The sequence below is a fragment of the Aquarana catesbeiana genome, linkage group LG05 (assembly GCF_042186555.1).
Source record: "Aquarana catesbeiana isolate 2022-GZ linkage group LG05, ASM4218655v1, whole genome shotgun sequence".
NCBI classification, from domain to species: Eukaryota; Metazoa; Chordata; class Amphibia; order Anura; family Ranidae; genus Aquarana; species Aquarana catesbeiana.
The window spans coordinates 202,560,697-202,581,891 of NC_133328.1; the positions used below are offsets into that span (position 1 = coordinate 202,560,697).

The window sequence follows — 21,195 nt, forward strand, 5'->3', positions numbered from 1 at the left end:
AATACTTTTTTGTGTGCAGATTAACAAATCCTGGTTGCACTCAATCAATAGCCCACATTTGTAGGAGTATTTTGTAGAGTATAGTGTCCCAAAGAAAATTTTGATTCTGAAAGTAAAGGTTTTTTGACGAATCTGTTAGGGTGTACTCATTTATGCTGAGTACTGTATGTGCACCCTTTTAGGAAATATTTATTTTAGTAGCATCCGGTGATGTCAGCGGTGCACTAGGCTCTGAATGGACTGTGCTGTCCATTTGGAACTCTGTGACACGGCTGTAACTCCCATACACATGCGCAGAAGTCACGTTCTCCTGGCTCTACCATTTATACAGCCGAAGCCCATGAACCCGGAAGATAGACCAGGTGAAAAATGGAAGTGCCTACAGCAGTGACAGCGGACCGCTGGAGGGAATAGTTTTCAGGTAAGTCTGTCATAATGTGCTAGTGCTAATAGACATTATGACTTAAACTACCCAGGGCCCAATTATTATTAATTTTTTTCTGGTGCGTTTTTTGGGTGCGGTTTACTACCACTTTAAGACTTTTAACTAATTGGCTGGTTCACTAAAGTGGTATTAAACCCATAAACAAAATGTTATATTACAACTTACAACTTCTTAGATAAGGTGGCAGCTTAACCGCATGCCGACCAGCCGCCGCAGTTGTACTGCGGCAGAATGGCACGGCTGGGCGAAACAATGTTATGTAACGTCGCTTCGCCTTGTGGCCACTAGGGGGCACACGCGCGCCCCCCCGTGCTGATGCGAGTGCCCGACGATCTCGATCACCGCCGGGACTCCCGCGATCGCTGCTGAGACAGAGAGAACCAAGAACTGTGTGTGTGTGTGTGTGTGTGTGTGTGTGTGTGTCAACACACAGTTTCTGGTTCTCTGAGGGGAGAAGTGACAGTCTCTTCAGAGTATGAACAGACGATCTATTCCCTGCACAGTCCACTCCCCCTTCAGTTAGAACACAAAATATGACAGACTTAACCCCTTCACTGCCTCTAGTGTTAATCCCTTCACTACCAGTGGCATTTTTACAGTAATCAATGCATTTTTGATCGCAATATTAATGCTAGTGGTCCCAAAAATGTGTCAAAATTGTCCGTGTCCGCCATAATGTCAGTCACAATAAAAATCACAGATCGCCGCCATTACTAGTAAAAAAAAAAAAATAATAAAAATGCTATAAAACTATCCCCTGTTTTTTGTAGACCCTAAAACTTTTGCGCAAACCAAATAAATATACGCTTATTGAGTTTTTTTTTTTTTTTTTTTTATACCAAAAATATGTAGAATACATATCGGCCTAAACTGAGGAAAAAAAGTTTTTTTTATATATATTTTTGGGGGATATTTATTATAGCAAAAAATAATGCGTTTTTTCAAAATGGTCTCTTTTTTTTTTTTTTTTTGTTTTTTTTTTTTTTTGTTTATAGCGCAAAAAATAAACTGCAGAGGTTCCCAAATATCACCAAAAGAAAGCTCTATTTGTGGGAAAAAAAGGACGTCAATTTTTTTTTTTTTTTTTTTTTTTTTTTTTTTTTGGGTGCAACGACGCACAATTGTCAGTTAAAGCGACGCAGTGCCAAATCGCAAAAAGTGCTCTGGTCAGGAAGGGCGTAGAATCTTCCGGGGCTGAAGCAGTTAAGTGTTTTTTTTAGTGTAAACGGACCCTAAAGCTGCATTTGCATGGATGTCTAAATTTCAGAGTTCATAGGGTAGACTTTTCTGCAGGCAGCTGGACTTATAGAAAGCAAAGTAATCTTTCTGTTCATAAATAACGATTAACAACGTTAAGCTGTTTTAGCTGTATTTAGAAAAAGGGGGAAGGAAAGTGCTGCATCCAGGGTTTACTGAATTGACTGGTTGACTGCAGATAGCTACGGTGTATTTAGAGGCAGAAAGTTATGCTCTTCCCCTTTTCATAAAAAAAAAAAAAAAGTTGGTATTCATTCTCATGTTGGTTCTCATTCATCTCAGATGTGGTCTGACAATAGTTAGTAAGCTGTTAAAGGTGGTCACTGACATTCTGGTAAAGTTGTACAGTTTATCATCCGGACAAAATATCCACTAGTTAGATGCTGGCATTTTAGGGAATGTACCCATCTTCAATTCTTTTGCCTTTCTGCCTCAGGGCTGGTTCACACCAAAATGCAGCGTGGGGAAGGCACGTTCCATACGCATTTTCAGCACTGCAGTTGATTGCACTGCCTTTGCAATCTTAATGCTGGTGCCAATGTATTAACGGCACCCCAAATGCAGATCACAAAGGCAGTGCGTTTTTGTATGTACCAAATCACATGATACCGCAGTGATCTTCCCACTGACTGGGGCTTACTATGGTCAGCTTTTATTCATTAATGTAAAACCTTTATCCCGAGAAAGCTGTAACTGCTTAAAAAATGTTAACTGGAGTTCTGCTTTACTTTTGTTAGTAAAGTCTATTTTAAGGCTGCATTTACACCTGAGCAGAATGGTTTTCAGGTATTTTTCTATTTAAGTGTTTTTGCGCATATCTAAGCCTTTTTAGAAGTGTATTTCAATTGTTTTACTTGTGCTTAAAGTGTATTCAAGTGTCAGGTGTTTTTGTTTTAGCCGTTGGAAAGCGCTAGGGGGTGGAAACCAGTTCTTGCATGCTAAAATGCCTGAAATACACCAGGAAGAAAAAAAAAAAATTCATACACTTGATTCAAGCATTTTCAAGTGTTCCCTTTGAAGTCTGTTGTGCCAAAAATGCCTACATCTGCCTGAAAAGTACTGTAGCCCATGCAGCTTTTGGAGCATTAAGCATCAAGCTACTAACTCCCTCAGTCACAATTGAAATTAATGGGATTTTGGAGTTACAAAAGTGCAGATTTGAATGGGGCCTAAATCCTAACACTACCCTCTCTCCAAGTGAATAAAATGAATATCAATCTGTGCAATCTCGTGAAATAAAGTGGTGTAATTTTTTTTTCTTAATAGCTGCCATCACTAAAAAGTGTTCTCACTTCACTTTAAAAGGTGCAAATAATTAAACAGTGCTGCGCTATAAAAAAAAAAAAAAAAAAAAAAAAAAATCAATAATTTTAACTAAAAATGGTAATCAACATATATTGCTAAATGTTGAAATATAGAATCTGTGATTGATTGAAGTGAATTCAAAAAAATCAACATATCAACGGTGCAAAAATCCAAAGTGCTTGTGCTTTCCTCCACCATTCTCACAGGCTGCTCACCTCGCATCTGAATTAAATCAGCAGTGTTCCCCTCTGGGGATAATAGAGAAGGCTGGTGGGGGTACATACTGAAGAAGTCAATGCTTTGACGATATGCGTCTAGGGGATGAAGTCTGTGTATTGAAGTTACATTGCGGCCATCTTGAGACCTATTGTGTCTGGAATGCGTTTTCAGCTTGCACGGCTTAGTGCCATCTTCGTGAGTTATATACCCTTTTTTTTTTTTTTTTTTTTTTATACTGAAGTAAAAATTTTGAAGGGAGAGCACTAGATTCTGCCTTCCTTCTTGCATATCTGGTGAGATGAACCGGGTGTTTATCCCATGGGAATATGCGATTTGAAGGAGTAAAGTGATTACCAGCACCACGCCAGCCCTCTCTATTATCCCCAGGAACCCTGCTGATTTTATGCAGATGAGAGGTGAGCAGCCTGTGAGACTTTTGGAGGAAAGCACAAGCACTTTGAATCTTTGCCCCGTTGATGTATTGATTTTTATTTTTTTTTTTTAATTCATTTCAATCAGTCACAGATGCTATATATGAACTTTCAGCAATATATGTTTGTTGATTTTACCATTTTTAGTTACTTTTATTATTGATTTTTATTTATTTTTTATAGCGCAGCACAGTTTGATTATTTTCTACCCTCTCTCCATATTGTCTGGAGCCACCCTATGACATGAACTGTGTTGCTGGTTGGATTATCAGGTGAAATTTAATAATAAAAAATACTGTATATAAAATTGTAGTTTTTGGATTAATTACCACTTTATTTTTTGTTCCTTGTTTCTGTCCCCAATCAATGTAAAGTGTTTTATTGTAGTGCCCATGGGACAATCCCTTTTTACATGATGTCTTTTGTTCTGTATTTAGGAGGATGACAGCGAAGAGGAACCCAAGTTAAAATATGAAAGACTGTCTAATGGTGTGAGTGACATCTTACAGGAAGATGCAGCAAGTTGCATGACAGTCCATGAGAAGGTATAGCTTCGCTATTGAGGCTTCATTCTTTATAGCATGTTTTACAAACCTTTTTGAACCTGATCATATTTCCTAATATTAGTGAGCACTTTCTGTTTACACAGAACTATTCTTTTTAGTTTTGGACAAAGTGGGTAGTAGGTAAATACCATAACATCAATGGTTTTTTCCAAGGTCAGTTTTTTTTTTTTTTATTCAGTCTATTCTCTTTTCCCATTCAGGAGTTTCCATCATTTCTGTCCCAGTGCGCCAGGGCAGGGGGTACAAGGGGAAATCTGTTAATGAGGACACAATGGCAATAAACTTCCATTGGGGGTTCTTTGCTCTATGTAGCCCCATTTTAGATATCCCCTGTGACAGACCCAACCAGGATGAGCATTTGGAGAGGACTGCAGGGTGGCCTTTTGCCTACTATGGGCCCTGGCATTTGAGATAGCAGATCATTCTCTAATGATGAACAACCATGTGATGAATGCTGAGAGCGAGGCCTAGAATAATTATCTGATTATGGACAATATAGCTTTCCTTCTGGAGTTGATGGAAAGGTGTAATATTAATCTTGTATAGGTTAATGGTCAGAGGGAATATGGTGGCCCTCCTGCAGACTTGATCGGAGAGGCTTCTCCACTTGGGACATTAATAACACAATATCCCTCAAGAAATCTATGAAGATTAGTTCATTCCACCTTTTCAGACTGCTGGAACATTGTATGAGTTGATCTCATAGACTGATGCCTGACAGCCTGCTCTGGGCTGGGGTCTCCTCCTATAGTCTGGTTATTGAGGTGTTCTGTGTTGAAGTGTCTCTCCCATTGTGTGCCTCCTAAGTGTGCATTCCCATTGTTAATTGAGTCACCTATTTGTCTGTCTGATCATCTCTTGGAGATCTGACTAATATTGTGACCAATTTGCCTTGTTATCAAACTATCGTGAGATATTATGTATTTATGTTGATTAGTTTCCGGTTTAGTTGTAATAAAGTAAGTTCCAGTTTACATCTAAGCTAGTTTTGTCTAGTATCTTGGGTGCAATATTCAGCTATAATACCTTGTTCCTGGTTCCAGACTGAAGGAAGCTATATCTTGACGGATGCACCCAAGCTGGGTGATGGATGGTTCCGTCACATCCCCTTACGCTCCTTCACAGTGACAATGTTACGGCAGGGCAGGGAATGAAGGGAAATCTCCTAAACAAGCACAGACAGCAACCATGCTGACACATTCTAGCTCTTCCATAAAAAACTAGACTAGAAATACTCTTACTTTTGTACTGTTGCACTCATTGGAGAATTGGCAGCCCTTCATTTACCAAGGGACTGGATAACCAGCTGTTGGGTAGCTGATTCCTGGGTGATCATGGTCATTAGACTGCAGGGTACACAAGAGACACCTGACAGGGGAAAGAGAAAGATCAGTGCATATGAACGGGCACAGACTGAATAGATCAGCGACTGCGTGCAGGTGCTGATCCATTCATTCTGTTGCAGTGATCCATTTTATTTATTAACCCTTTCCTGCTCACCTCCTCTCTTATGCATACTATCTATAATACTGTCTTTAGTTTCCTGTAAAATTAACCCTCACCTACCTTATCCTACCTATCTGATCATTAACCCCTTCATCCCCATTGCCACTGTATGTGACCAGTACAATAATCCCTTCACTGCCTCCTTCTGTGGATGACATTTGAATTATTGTATCTAGTGCACTATTCTCAAGCTCCATGTTCAACTCCCTCAGTACCAGCATGTTTCTTCATTTCCAAAAAGTATAGAAGAAAAAGGAGATCACCTTGTTGTGTCTGTTTTCCAAAAAGGGTCATTTCGGGGTTTTTAGTACTATTGTGGAATTTTTCATTTTAACCGAGAGTAGGGAAAACTTTTTTTTTTTTTTTTTATAGTAGTAAAAAAAAAAAAAAAAACAGCAGTTATTAAATACCATCAAAAGAAAGCTCTATCTGTTTAAAAAAAATGGTATAAAGCTCATTTTGTTACAGCGTTGCATGACATAATTGTCAATTAAATTATTGCAGAACTGAAAGCGGGAAATGGCCTAGTTAACCACTTGCCGACTGCCCCACGTATATGTAATGCAGGGCAGCGGTTCCTACAGGCCAAATTGCATACCTGTACATGATCTTTCATGTTTGTAATGCGCCACCAGTGACCAGCTCCCACTATGATTGGACACAGCGGGAGCCAATAAGCAGGTCCGGTGGACCCGATGTCCGCTGTGACCTGACAATTGTTCCCGACAGAGGCAGAACGGCGTTCTGCCTATGCAAACAAGGCAGAACGCCGTTCTGTGACAAGGGAAGACAGAGCCTGTGTTTCTGCTACGCAAGAACACGGATCTGTCTTCCCACTGTACGCCCCCCCCACACAAAGGACACCCTAGGGGCACATTTAACCCTTTGCCCCTAATGATAACTCCTACCCTGCCAGTGTCATTAGTACAGTGACAGTACATATTTTTTTAGCACTGATGACTGTATTGGTGTAACTGGTCCCCAAAAAGTGTCAATTGGTGTCTGATTTGTCCACCGCGGTGTTTCGCTGTCCAGCTATAAGTCGCTGATCAACGCCATTACTAGTAAAAAAAAAAATAAAATAAAAATTCCACAAAAATATTACATGCTTTGTAGGTGCTAAAACTTTTTTGCAAACAATATACATTTTTTTTTTTTTTTTTTTTTTTGCTGTGTATTATAGCAGAAAGTAGAAAATATTTTGTGTGTGTGTGTGTTTTTTTTTTTTTTTTTTTTTTTTTTTTTTTTTTTTTTCAAAATTGTCAGTCTAGCTTTGTTTTTATAGTGCAAAAAAGTAAAAACCGCAGAGGTGCTCAAATACCACCAAAAGAAAGCTCTATTTGTGGGGGGGAAAAAAGGACATAAATTTTATTTGGGTACATCATCGCACGATCGCACATTTGTCAGTTAAAGTAACAAAGCGCCATGTCGCAAAAAATATCCTGGTAATGAAGGGGGGGGGGGTGGTAAACCTTCCGCAGCTGAAGTGGTTAGAGGCGAGTACATTTTTGCAGTTTATAGCAGCAGTTTTCATTTCTAAAAACACTAACAAATTCAGATTACTCTACCTAGTACTGCCCTAAAATGTCCTTAACGAAGAAGTGAGGGATACAGGTACTGTAATTTCTGTCCACTGTTAACCAGATCCTACCCAGCCAATAGCAAAATGACAGCCGTGAGGTGGATCAGTTATCCTGATCGGGCATCATATGACATCCTTCAAGATGTGCTACTAGTGCGCGCCCCTGGGAGTGCACGGCAAACTGAGATGAGGCGTGTCTCCAATCACAGCCGGTCACAGCTGTAAACACAATGGCTGTTCCTGGCTTCGCTTCTCCTCACACACTGATCGTGTGAGGAAGAGAATCGGAGAACAGAGAATTGACTGTTACTGTGCTTTTTTTTTTTTTTTTTAATTTTTTTAATTTTTTAAAATTTTTTTACACACGTCATCATTGGATCTGTCATACAGTCCATTAGAGGCGCCATCAGTGGATCTGTCATACAGTCCATTAGAGGCGCCATCAGTGGATCTGTCGTACAGTCCATTAGTGCAACTTAATCAGTGTCACCCGTCAGTCAACATCACTGTCACCCATCAGCAGTGTAGCCATCACGGCTTCACATCAGCTATGTCCAAAAGATATTTTACAGCTGAGGCATATACAATCCTTACTATGTCTGAGAGCAGCGGGTAGCTCTCGCCATCCAATTCTAAATACGAGCCAGTAGAGAGTAAAGGACCGGGGACCGAATCGGAGGCAGAAACAGTCCCTCCCAAAAGAATACGATCAGAAAACCTGCCTACCACCAGCAACACCATACACCCGAACGGCACCAACCCCAACGGAGCTAGACCCCAAGAAGGGCCCAGTACCAGCACTGGAATAATGCACCAGACCCATGGGGGCGTGGCCTGAAGCTGCATGGAGTAGGGAGTGCAGACTAAGAGCTCCGGCTTAACGACATCCTTAATACCTGGCACACAATACCCTAATCTGACAGCCTACCTCTTGTGCCCATGTCACAGACGAAACGAGCCCCGGGAGCGCTGGCCAAGCTGGCCAAATATCGCCACGAGGAGCGGGACGCGGCTGGGGAAGATGGCGCCGCTCCCTCGGCCGCGGAGGAGACTCCTCCGACAGGCGACACAGCATGCATCCTCGAGGCCGTCTCCCTCTGTCAGACTACCCTTACCTCCAAGATAGAAGAGGTAAAGATAGATATCTTCTTGATCCGTCAGGATATTCACAAGCTGCGGGAGAGGGTGTCTGAAACGGAGCGCAGGATTGGGCAGGCGGAGGATGACATCTCTCCACTACAGGTTACCTTTGAAAGGCTTCAATACCAGCTCAATGTCACCCTCAGTAAACAGGACGACATGGAGCACAGACTCCGACGCTGTAACCTCTGCTTTGTAGTACTGCCGGAGAGAGCAGAGGGATCGGATCCACCTACATTTTTGGAGAATCTCCTTATCACTAATTATGGGAGGGAGGCATTTTCTTCCACGTTCGTAGTGGAGCGAGCACACCGGCTGGCTGCGAGACCCCCGGTCCCCCCCCCCCCCCCCCCGCAAACTTTCATTGCAAAACTCCTTAACTACCGTGACCGCGACACAATTCTTCACCTCCCCCGCGAAAAAGGCAACATCCCCTTTGAAGACAAGCATGTTGCAGTATATCCGGATTTTTCCGCCGAGGTCCAGAAGAAGCGGGCACAATTTACAGAAGCTAAGCGCCAGCTACGCAGCCACCACCTCCCATACGCCATGCTGTTTCCAGCACGTCTTCGAGTGATCCGGGATGGAAAGGCCCACTTCTTTGAGGACCCCTCCACGATCATTCCATGGTTGGAGCGACAAGATGCAGCCGCACCGTCGTAACTCCTCAGATTCTCTACCTCACAGCAACAAGATTGAGGACAAGGAATCTGCGATCTACACCCCTGATGATATCCGTACTTGCAGTGAGTCATTTTCTTTTGCATACTTGCCCCCCCCCCCCCCATTCTGATTATGCTCCTTTGGCGCCCATTCTCTGTGCCATCCCTCTCCTCTATCTGACATACACTGGACTTGCTGTCACTTCCAACATCTGAAGCCTTGTCTCATGTCCCCACAATATCTCTGTGCCCTGCCGCAAAGGAGCATGAGGTCCACTCTTACCCAAGTACTCTGATGCTGAAAACCCTAGCATCGAACTGCACTTCTCACGACTTTTGTTCATCCCCAGGGACAGTCGGGACTGTACCGGTGCCTCTCCCTTTTCGGCATTGGTGCACCCCGCTGTTTCCCTGGCCAGCCACAGTCCCCACGGCCGTGAAGGACTGTCTCAAGTTCATTAAGCCATGCTGGTCCAGCGCTGGCAAAGTTTCCTATCAACATGATATCTGCTACACCCAATGTTGCATTCTTTGTACTACTGTTTGCATTGTACTGTGATCATCTAAGTTTCTCATGGTCCGGCTCACCGCTGGTCTTATGCAGTCGCTTTGCGGTTCCTGCGTTCTTATCAGCGGTGACCCAGCATATAGATTGCTATAGATATAGATATAGATATATATATATATATATATATATATATATATATATATATATATATATATATATATATATATATATATATATATATATATATATATATATATATATATATATATATATATATCTATATCTATCTATCTATATATATCTCAAACAATTTTCCTGTCTGTGGGGGTGGTTTGCTCCCTCTGATCTGGCCGCATGCTCTCATATATTCACTTAAAATATGGCATCTATAAAGCTGGTCACCTGGAATGTGCGGGGGCTGCGAGCTAAACCCAAGCGCCTGGCCGTCCTCTCCCGCCTTAAACAAATGCGGGCAGACATATCCATTCTTGTAGAGACCCACATTACGGTCAATTACAGCTGGAGCTTAAAAAGCCTTGGATGGGTTGGATTTACCAAGCCCCGTACACTAATAATTCGAGAGGGGTTGCCATTATAATCGCTGAAACTGTCCAATTTCAACTTCACAATCTGCGGTCAGATCAGCAGGGCAGGTACTTATTCCTACACGCCACTGTTGGGAGGCTTGAGGTATTGATTTTGGCCTTTTACATTCCCCCACCATTCCAATTTGCTGCTCTGAAGGATGGATTGGCTTTTATGGCCCAGTATCCTACAGTACCCGCCATATGGATTGGCGATTTTAATATGGTCATTGACCCCTCCCTTGATAGACACCACCCACCAGGCAAAACACCCACCCACTCTACGCCAACTAGGTTTGGGAGATTTCTCCAGGAGTTTGCATTGACGGACTCCTGGAGACTTGAACACTCCTCCACAGCTGCATTCTCGTGCTTCACCCCCTCGCAGTCCGCCATGTCCCGCATAGACATGATCCTGGTTTCCTCTGCCCTAATCCCGGACCTTCTGGAAGCGGGGTTTGGGGCTAGGATCTTGTCAGACCACTCACCCTACTGGATCACCCTCCGCCTGCCCTCGGCCCCCCCGACCCGCATATGGAGACTGAACCCATTCTGGCTCACAGTTCTCCCAGACTTGGAGGACATACAGCGAGAATGGACCTATTATTTCCTCTCCAATGCGGGATCGGCGTCGGTTGGGCTTGTGTGGGAGGCATTCAAAATACATGCCTGCTCAATCCTTTCCACGAGGGTCAATAGACACAAAGCTTCCTCTAAAATCCTCCAGCAGGCTGAGGAGCGGTTGGGATCACTCGAACAGCTCTTCCTTGCCGACCCCTTGCCCTCCAATTGCGCCCAACTTCGCTTACAATCTAGACTTACAAATCACCTACACTTTGAAAAAGCAAAAAGAGGAATATTCTTTAGCAAACAGAAAATATTCGAACATGGTGAGCGGGCCGGGAAGCTTTTGGCCTACATGGCCCATCTAGACCATAGCCCCCCGGTGGTTGTCCAGCTTCGTTCGGAGTCTGGATCCATAATCACTGACTCTGCGCAGGTAGTTCATGAATTTAGGCGATTTTACGCGGACTTATACACATCCAAAGTCAACCACTCTCAGGACGCACTGTCCACCCTCTTACAGACTGTAGACTTCCCCTCTCTTACCACAACCCAACCCAACTTGAGCTCCTGGAGGCACCCATCACCGATGAATGCATACAGGAGGCGCTGGCGAGTCTCCCTGCATCCAAGGCCCCCGGCTCAGATGGCCTGCCCCTAGAGTTTTACTCCCAATTCCAAGAGGTCCTCCTCCCAAAGCTACAGACCCTATATTCCTACATCTTTGACTCTAATACCCTCCCACGCTCTATGAACGAAACCCTCATTGTCCTCATCCCGAAACCAGGCAAGGACCCTTTATACCCTGAATCATATCGCCCCATCTCCCTTTTACAATTGGATGTTAAAATACTAGCAAAGATTCTTGCCCTAAGGCTCAAAGTGATATTGAGCCTCATACATGCTGCCCAGACCGGTTTCATTCCTAACAAAAACACAGCATTCAATCTACGGAGACTATTTATGAATCTTCAAGCCACGCATGACATTGTTGGATCCTGGGTGGTGGTCAGCCTGGACGCCGCTAAGGCGTTTGACTCGGTGGAGTGGAGCTACCTGTGGGAATGTCTTCGTAGATTCGGCTTTGGGCCCAACTTCATCAGGTGGCTCCAACTCCTATACCAGGCTCCCACCGCCCGGATTCAGGTCAATGGCAAGATATCTGATGCTTTCCCCCTGACCCGTGGAACCTGCCAGGGATGCCCTATATCCCCACTACTGTACGCATTAGCCGTAGAACCCTTGGCTATCACCATAAGGGCACATCCCGACATTAAGGGCCTCCGTCTTGGACAGGTGACTGAAACACTTAGACTTTACGCGGACGATATGCTTTTATATTTAGAGGATGCAGGCCCCTCCCTGACAGCGGCACTACACCTGATTGAACAATTCGGGAACTTTTTTGGGTTGCGAGTCAATTGGGCCAAATCCCTGATTCTACCTGTTGACCCTTCTGTCCCTACGCCTGAAGAAGCGGCCCTCCCCCTGGTAAGGATTAGCAGTTTCAAATACTTAGGTATACAATGCTCATGCTCCCTTCCTGAATATATACCTCTTAATATTGAACCAATCTACAATCTCCTTAAAAACAAAACACAAACCTGGTCCAGACTCCCCTTGGGAGTTATGGGCCACATAAACTTAATCAAAATGATCCTTCTCCCCAAATTGCTCTATCTATTCTGGCACTCCCCTCTGTACATCCCCGTTCGCATGTTCAAAAACATGGAATCTATTCTCAACACATTTGTTTGGGGTTCCTCCCGGCACAAACTCTCTTGGCTGACTCTGAAACGTCCTGTGCACCTGGGGGGCACGGCCCTCCCCGACCTGGCCTCCTACTACATTGCTTCCCAACTATCCCATTTCTACTACATCAAACGTTATGACAAGCTCCGCTATTCCACACTGGTGTGCACATCGGTCACTGACGTGGCCCACCCCTTCCAGATACTTTTTTGCGGGCACCGGGGTTCCCCTCGCTCAGGGCATGGAAACACTTTGCTAAACCATCACCGCAAAATTTGGCAATTGGCACAAAACATCACAGGGGCTTCTCCCCTGCACAATCACACGCCGCTCCGGGCTAACCCTCAATTACCCGAACTAATGAGTATCCCTGACCACAAGCTGTGGATACTTTGTAGAGTCATTTATCTCTCCCAGTTCATAGGTGGTGGCGCAGTAAAGACTTTCCAGGCCCTTAAACATGAATTCAACTTACCCAACTATATGCTATTTCGATTTCTCCAGGTCCCACATGCCCTCCAGACCCAATTCGGTGATTCATTCCCCGCCTTGGAGTTAGATCCTACGACGGGGGTACTCCTTGGTGAGAACCCCAAAAAACTTATTTCCACACTATACAATCAACTCCGTTTACCAAGCACCACCTCGCAGGCATACCGAGTAAAGTCCAGCTGGGAGGGTGATGTGGGGGGATGGAGGACGAGGAGTGGGAGGAGATACTGGGTTCATGTAAAAAAGTGTCCCCCAGACTTTCAGATCGCCTTACACAACTCTATATCCTTCATAGATCTTACCTCACTCCTTCCCGATTAAACAAGTACAAGCCAGATACTGCCCCAACATGCCCCAGATGTGGCAGCATAGACAGCACCTTCTACCACTTAATTTGGACTTGTCCACCCATTCAACAATACTGGTCACAAGTAGTCAGATTTCTCCACGACCACATGGGTTCCCCTTTAACACTATGCCCACGTCAATGCTTGCTTGGCCTTCTTCCCATCCCTATGGAACAGAAATATCTGTCCACTTTTCTCCACGAAACACTTTTCATAGCCAGAATGTTGATAGCTCGCCTCTGGCTCAGGGCTACATCTCCTACCACTCAACATTGGAAGAGGGCGGTCAATCTCACCCTTCCGTACAAAAAAGTTCTTTATTAACACCGTGGGTGTCCGGGCAAATTTCATAAGATATGGGATAGATGGGTTGATGACTCCTCCACTTGTTCTGATTGTACCTGAATGTACCTTAGTCAACTCAGTTTGTCTACTCACTATGAGACAACACCGCCAGCGCCTGTGGGGCAGACAGGAGGCCAAACCTTGTATACATCAAGTATTATTTACATATTTCATTGTCAATGCAACATGCCATATGGGTATAAGATAGGAATTTCTTTTCCATTTTCTTTTTTTTTTTTTTTCTCCTTTCTTTCTGTAATTGTTCAATTTTGTTTATTGTTGGACGCTGACTGCACCCCCAAAATTTATTTTTCTTCTGTACGTAACCTCCTGTATGACTGTTTATACTCAATAAACTTTACTTTTGATCAAAAAAAAATAATGCACCAGACAATCCAGGCCCAAACCTACCTTCCCGATGCCCTGGCAAACCCATTATGGCTGCCTTCCAGCTCAGAGTACACTACAATCCCCCTTTCATCACACAGCCAGTTGTGCAGCCCAACGTTTGTTTCTGAATTACAGTGCCTTGAAAAAGTATTCATACCCCTTGAAATTTTCCACATTTTGTCATGTTACAGCCAAAAATGTAAATATATTTTATTGCAATTTTATGTGATAGATGGTTTTCAATTTTTTTTTTTTTTTTCTTTTTTTTTTTTACAAATGTATGAAAAGTGTATTGTGCATTTGTATTCAGCACCCTTTACTCTGATACCCCTAACTAAAATCTAGTGGAGCTCATTGCCTACAGAAGTCCCCTAATTACTAACCAGTGTCCACCTGTGTGTAACTTTAATCTCAGTATAAATACAGCTGTTCTGTGAAGCCCTCAGAGGTTTGTTAGAGAACCTTTAGTTAACAAACAGCATCACGATGGCCAGTTGTGGAGAAGTTTTAAAGCAGGGTTGGGTTATAAAAATAAAAAACTCCTCGAGCACAATCCATCATCCGAAAATGGAAAGAGTATGGCCGTCCACCTAAACTGACAGGCCAGGCAAGGAGAACATTAATCAGAGAAGCAGCCAAGAGGCCCATGGTAACTCTGGAGGAGCTGCAGAGATCCACAGCTCAGGTGGGAGAATCTGTCCACAGGATAACTATTAGTCATGCACTCCACAAATCTGGCCTTTATTGAAGAGTAGCAAAAATAAATCCATTGTTAAAAAGCCTTGAGAAGACATGTGGGGGACACAGCAATTATGTGGAATAAGGTGCTTTGGTCAGATGAGATCAAAATTGAACCTTTTGGCTTAAAAGCAGAAAACTAGTGGCAGAAAACTAATACTGTACATCACCCTGAACACACCATCCCCACTGTGAAACGTGGTGGCGGCAGCGTTATGTTGTGGGGATGCTTTTCTTCAGCAGGGACAGGGAAGCTGATCAGAATTGATGGGAAGATGGATGGGGCCAAATACAGGACAATCTTAGAGGAAAATCTGTTAGTCTGCAAAACGTTTGAGACTGGGGCAAAGGTTCACCTTCCAGTAGGACAACAACCCTAAACATACAGCCAGAGCTACAATGGAATGGTTTAGATCAAAGCGTATAAATGTGTTAGAATGGCCTAGCCAAAGTTCAGGCCTAAATCCAACTGAGAATCTGTGGCAAGAATTTAAAATTGATTTTCAGATGCTCTCCATCCAATCTGACATAGCGTGAGCTATTTTACAAAGAAGAATGGGCAAAAATGTCATTCCCTAGATGTGCAAAGCTGGTAGAGACATGCCCAAAAGGACTTGCAACTAAAATTGCAGAGAAAGTTGGTTCTACAAAGTATTGACTCGGGGGGGCTGAATACATGACATGTGGAAAATATCGAGGTATGATTACTTTTCAAGGCACTGTAGATTAGATTATTTAAATTTATTTTTCCCTCAAGATTTGCTGCAGTACATCGTGGACCAAACAAATCTTTTTGCAGAGTAACATATTGCCACCAACCCCAATTTGTCCTATGGCCGTATGTTTAATTGGCGACATCTCCTAGTGGAGGAGATAAGTGTTTTAGGGCCTTACATTTAAGGGGCTTGCAAAGAAAAATGAATTGCATGCCTACTGGTCCACCAACCCCATCCATCACATGCCGATTTTATTCTGCTGCCATGTCCAAGGCACGCTATGACATGATCATGTGCTTCCTACATTTCAATGATAACTCACAGTGCCCTCCCTGAGATCATCTCAACCATGATAAATTATATAAAATACGCCCACTAATAAATAATTTTTCTAAGCTATTCGCTGAAATATATGTCCCAGACCAAAACATTTGTGAGAACGAATCCCTTATCCACTTCACTGGCCGGCTGCAATTTAAACACTATATTCCCAGTAAGTGGGCTAGGTACGGGTTGCAAGTAAACAAACTTTGCGAAAAAGCCACAGGATATGTGTACAAAGGCAGACTCCCAGTGCCCAAAATACATCGGCACCAGCGGCAAAATTGTCTGGGACCTGGCATACCCCCGTGTATGTATGTATGTATGTATGTATGTATGTATATATATATATATATATATATATATATATATATATATATATATATATATATAATATAATATATATAATTTTCACCATAAAAAAAAAAAACAGGAAGGGCTTCCCACAAAATTTTAGTCGCAACAAGGCTACAAAAGGGGAATTTGCAAGTCTGAGGAACGAGAAAGTGTTGGCTGTGAAGTGGAGAGACGAGAGATGTTTAAGTCCTGTCAACCAACCACAATGACACCTTGGGTGGAGATTCAAGGAAGACCTGGTCCCATTGTAAACCCTGAATGCATACACGATTATAATCAGTATATGTGGCGAGGGGGGGTGGATTAAAAGCGGAATTCCACCGAAAAAAATAAATAAAAGTCAGCAGCTACAAAAAGTGTAGCTGTTGACTTTTAATAATTGAACACTCACCTGTCCCACGGTCCAGCGATGCGGACGTAGGAAGCTCTGCTCCTCAACACGGCATCGACATTCTTACTGTGGGCGCCCAACTGTGGCCTCACAGCCGAGCATGCACTGCGCATGCGTGAGCAGCGCTATGAATGGCCGGGCAATCTTCTGGGACCTGTGACGTGTCCCAGAAGATTGCAGGGAGGAAGGGGGGAGAGGTGAACTTCCTTCCGGAGCCCCGGGAGGAAGTAGGAGCTTGATACCTCTATTAAAAAAAAAAAAAAAAAAAAAAAAAAAATGTTTCTGCTCCGCCAAATGTGGCATGTCGGGGGTCACCATCCCTTAAAGCGAAAGTTACATTTTTTGGTTTTAAGCGACCAGATGCTTCAACCTTATTTATCAACACAACCGTCCCGTTTCTGGTATAAAAAAAGTTGCATTTTATCTCTTACATTTGGCCATGTATAATACGTACATCTATCAAAAGTCAACAGACCCAGCCCCTTCCTAACATTTATTAAAGAAATTGTCACTGTCCTAATCTACCAGCAAGGATCCCCCCCCCCCCGGAAGCATACGCTCTGTGAGAGTCGACTTCATGAGCAACATTTGTACAAAAACATTCACCCCAGAGAATCAGGAAGAAGATGCCAAAAGAAATGTCTTGTGTGTGCAGCAGAGGAGTTACAAAAGACACCGGTTATCATAGCCCCCAATGAGCCTCCCAACCTGGCCAATGCATCGGAGAATGCTTCAGACGTTATCACACATCTCTAAGATATTTAGTTCCCCTTATTTTTAACATCCTGCCTTTTCCCCATTTCAAATACCTGTGTGGATCATTTACCTGCTTCCACGTTAACTGACCCTGGCCTGTTTACCGATGATACCTCTGCCTGCCGTCTTGAATGTTTCTCAACCACGTTTCTGCCTTCCACTTGCAATGACCTTGGCCTATTAATTGATCGTGTTTTTTTGCCTGCCGCTTGGACTGATATTTTACCCTGCTACTGTAGTAGTGGAATGCAAGATAACATGGGGATCCTGCTGCCTGGACCAATACTTTGGCTGTGCGGACTATGAACAGTATTGCTGTCTGGACGATTCCTTTTGCTGCTGCTGACCACGTCTGTCTGCTACCTGGACCAATGCTTTGCCTGTGCCAACAGCATCTCTGCCAGCTGCCTGTACTGACTATGGACAGTATTCCTGCCTGCTGTCTGGACGATTCCTTTTGCTGTCGCTGACCATGTCCCTGCCTGTTGCCTGGATCGAGGCTCTCCTCTGTGGACCACTGCACTACTAAAACCACAAGCAATCTTTTGTTTACCCTTTGCTCAGCAGAATGTATTTTGGTATGTACATGCTATGTGTTAGAAATATGAAGGGCCTTCAAAAAATGCAATAGGTTGTCAGAAAATTAGATGTGTAATTTATGTAAGGTGCTACTTAGATGTTGAGCCTTTGTATGTGGCTAGGCTGTGTAAAAGTCTCACACATATCGCCATACTCTGGAAGAATAGCAGAATGTATTCTGGGGTTTCATTTTTGCTATGTGTTAGAAATATGGTATAAATTGACAACTCTGTGTTAAAAAAAAAAAAATACATTTTTCTTTCTACATTTTCCAAAAACTTGTGGAAAAAGACATGTTCAAAGACTCATAATGCCTCATAGAATATATGTTGGGATGTTTGCTTTCCAAAATGGGGTCATTTTGTGGACTTTTACATTGTCCTGGTGCTCCAGGGCCTTCAAAAGCGTGATAGGTAGTCAGGAAATTAGTGTAATTTATGCTCCTAGAACGCCTGAAGGTGTTACTTGGATGTTGGGCCTCTGTATGTGGCCAAGCTGTGTGAAAGTCTCACATGTGGTATTGCCATACTCAGGAAAAGTAGTAGAAGGTATTCTGGGGTGTAAATTTAGCTATGTACAAGCTATGTGTTAGAAATTAGACATGTGCAATTCGTTTCAGTCCAAATACAACTTTGGACAATTTTTTGGTTATTTGGAGATTTGGATACACCTGAATCTCAGAATAACCAAAAATTTGTCTGAATTTCAGACCGAAATGAATTGCACATGTCTCACTTAGTCTGGGTTCACACTATTGCAAATTGGATGCGGGTTTTCTAATTCGCATAGCTAGAGATTGTGACCGGACTCTCTATGGAGCCAGTTCACACATCTCCGGAGCGGCTCCAGTGCAAATTGCACAGGAGTCCTGTGCGTCTTTTTGTCCGAATTCAGCCAAAAATTTGGGCTGAAATCGGACCGGAACCGGTGAATGGAGACATACCGGACCCCCTGCTGTGAGGCGCTCCATGCTCTAGTGTGAATCCAGCCTAATCGTAACTAATTTAGTTGAAATCTATTAAAATTTGTTTCATTTATTCATTTTTTAGCAAATTCTAACTTTTCAGAACCATTCGGATCAGGTGAAAAACGATCGAGCAATTCAAATTCTGTGTGAGAAATAGCTGGTTGTTAAGCAGCAGGCTGGGAAGCCGGCCTGCCGCCCGCGTCCTTAACAACCATGAGTCATCATCCTTCAGGGGGCTTCCCCACTGACAGATGAATGTAAAGGAAACAATGCTGGCAATTGCCCGGCAATAAAAAAATGTGTAAAAAAAAAAAAAAAAAAAAAAAAAAAAAATGGCTTGGGCTCCCTCAGTCCATACCAGGCCCTTCGGGTCTGGTATGGATTTTAAGGGGAACCCCTTACGCCAAAATGGGTTGCCTACCTGGGTATGCCCCCCGGTGGCCCCACCCCTTCTGGCGTCACAGACCCCGCATGCACCAGTCCATAACGTCAGAAGGGGCAGTCACCAGGTGGCCCTGCCCCTTACCTATATAAGAAATGTCAAAGCACAGAGCAGGCATTTGGCCGGAGGCCTCCTAGGAGGCTGAGCGTTTTTTTTAATTTTTTTTTTTTTTTTTTTTTTTGGGTCGGCGGGTGGCGCGATTTGAGGATGGATTTACATTGAGGGCCACTATTTTTTTTTATTTTCTAATAAAAAAATTGTCAAACTTGTCTCTTGTGTTTATTACTTTTTTTTAAAATTTTTTTTTGGTGAATGGGTTACTCATTACGCAGACCCCTGACAACCACAACTCAGGTTGTCGGGAAGAAGCCCTTGTCCCCATCAATATGAGAGCCCCTGCCCCAAAGCACCCACCCCCCATGTTGAGGGCACGTGGCCTGATGTGATTTCACAATTTTTTTTTTTTTTCTTTAGAAATGTCATTTTTGCTGCAGCATGTTCTTTACATCCTACATATGCACCACTTTACAGGCAGACTAACGGGACCCCCCCCGGCACTTCATTTTAAAGGAATTTTTCATTTTTATTGTTTTATTTAAAGTGGGTTCCCACGCCGTTTCTTTAAAAAAATTGTAACTTTTTTTTTGTTGCTGGGCAACTGCCGGCATTGTTTTCTTTACATTCATCTGTCAGTGGGGAAGCCCGCTGACAGATGACTCATGGTGGTTAAGGACGTGGGCGGCCTGCTGCTTAATAACCAGCTATTTCTTCACACAGAATTTTTTGACCTGCTCCAAATTCTAATAGTTCTGTAAAATTGGAATTTGTTAGAAAATTAACAAAGGAAACAAATTTAAAAGAAACAAATTTTAACGAAACCAAACTAAACCAATTTGGAAAACAAACTAAATGAATTCCATAACGAAATGAAATTGGTAACATAAATCTATCCGAAACTAAACTAAATGTTTCTGTTCTGCACATGTTTATTAGAAATATCTTATAAATGGATAACTTTGTGTAAAAATAAAATACATTTTTCATTTTCTTTTCACATTTTCCAAAAGCTTTTGGAAAAAAAATGACGACATGTTCAAGACTCATAATGCTTCATAGAATATATGTTGGGGTGTTTGCTTTCCAAAATGGGATCATTTTGTGGTTAATTCCATTGTCCTGGTGCTCCAGGGTCTTCAGATGTGTGATAGGTAGTTAGGAAATTAGATGTGTAATTAATTTATATCCCTAGAACGCATAGAGGTGCTCCTTGGCTGTTGGGCCTCTGTTTGTGGCCAGGCTTTAAAAGTCTCACGTGGTATTACCATACTCAGGACGAGAAGGAAAATGAGGTGTAATTGCAAGTATGCATATGCTGTGTGAGAAATAACTTGTTAAGCACTTGCCGATCAGCCGCTGTCATACAGCGGCAGGTTGGCACCATCCCGCGAGGCATCGTAGCTGTACGTCGGCTCCTTTAAGCGGGATAGCAGGCCCATGCATGCTGCACTGCGGCACGAGCCAGAACAGGAACCTGTATGTGTGTGAACACAATTCCCTCTTCTGTGAGCTGAGGAGAGCCTTATCGTGAGATCTTACTAGCTAGGAAGAGCGATCTGTCATCTCCCGTAGTCCGTCACCTCCCCCCACAGTTGGAACACGCACTAGGGAACACAGTTAACCCCTTGATCACCCCTAGTGTTAACCCCTTCCCTGCCAGTGACGCACAGTAATCAGTGCATTTTTATAGCACTAATCGCTTTATAATTGTCAATGGTCCCAAAAATGTGTCAAGTGTCCGATGTATACGCCATAATGTCACAGTCCCGATTAAAA

The 21,195-nt window shown here is 43.2% G+C and overlaps 1 protein-coding gene across 1 annotated transcript in view; it reads left to right on the top strand.

The window, feature by feature from the left end:
• Window positions 1-4,070: 4,070 nt before the first annotated feature.
• Window positions 4,071-21,195, top strand: part of VPS41 (VPS41 subunit of HOPS complex) — a gene marked incomplete in the record, with an annotated part of 438,130 nt that continues 421,005 nt past the window's right edge. The window contains 1 exon segment of the mRNA XM_073630486.1: window positions 4,071-4,202. Within this exon segment, the coding sequence (XP_073486587.1) occupies window positions 4,185-4,202 (18 nt within the window).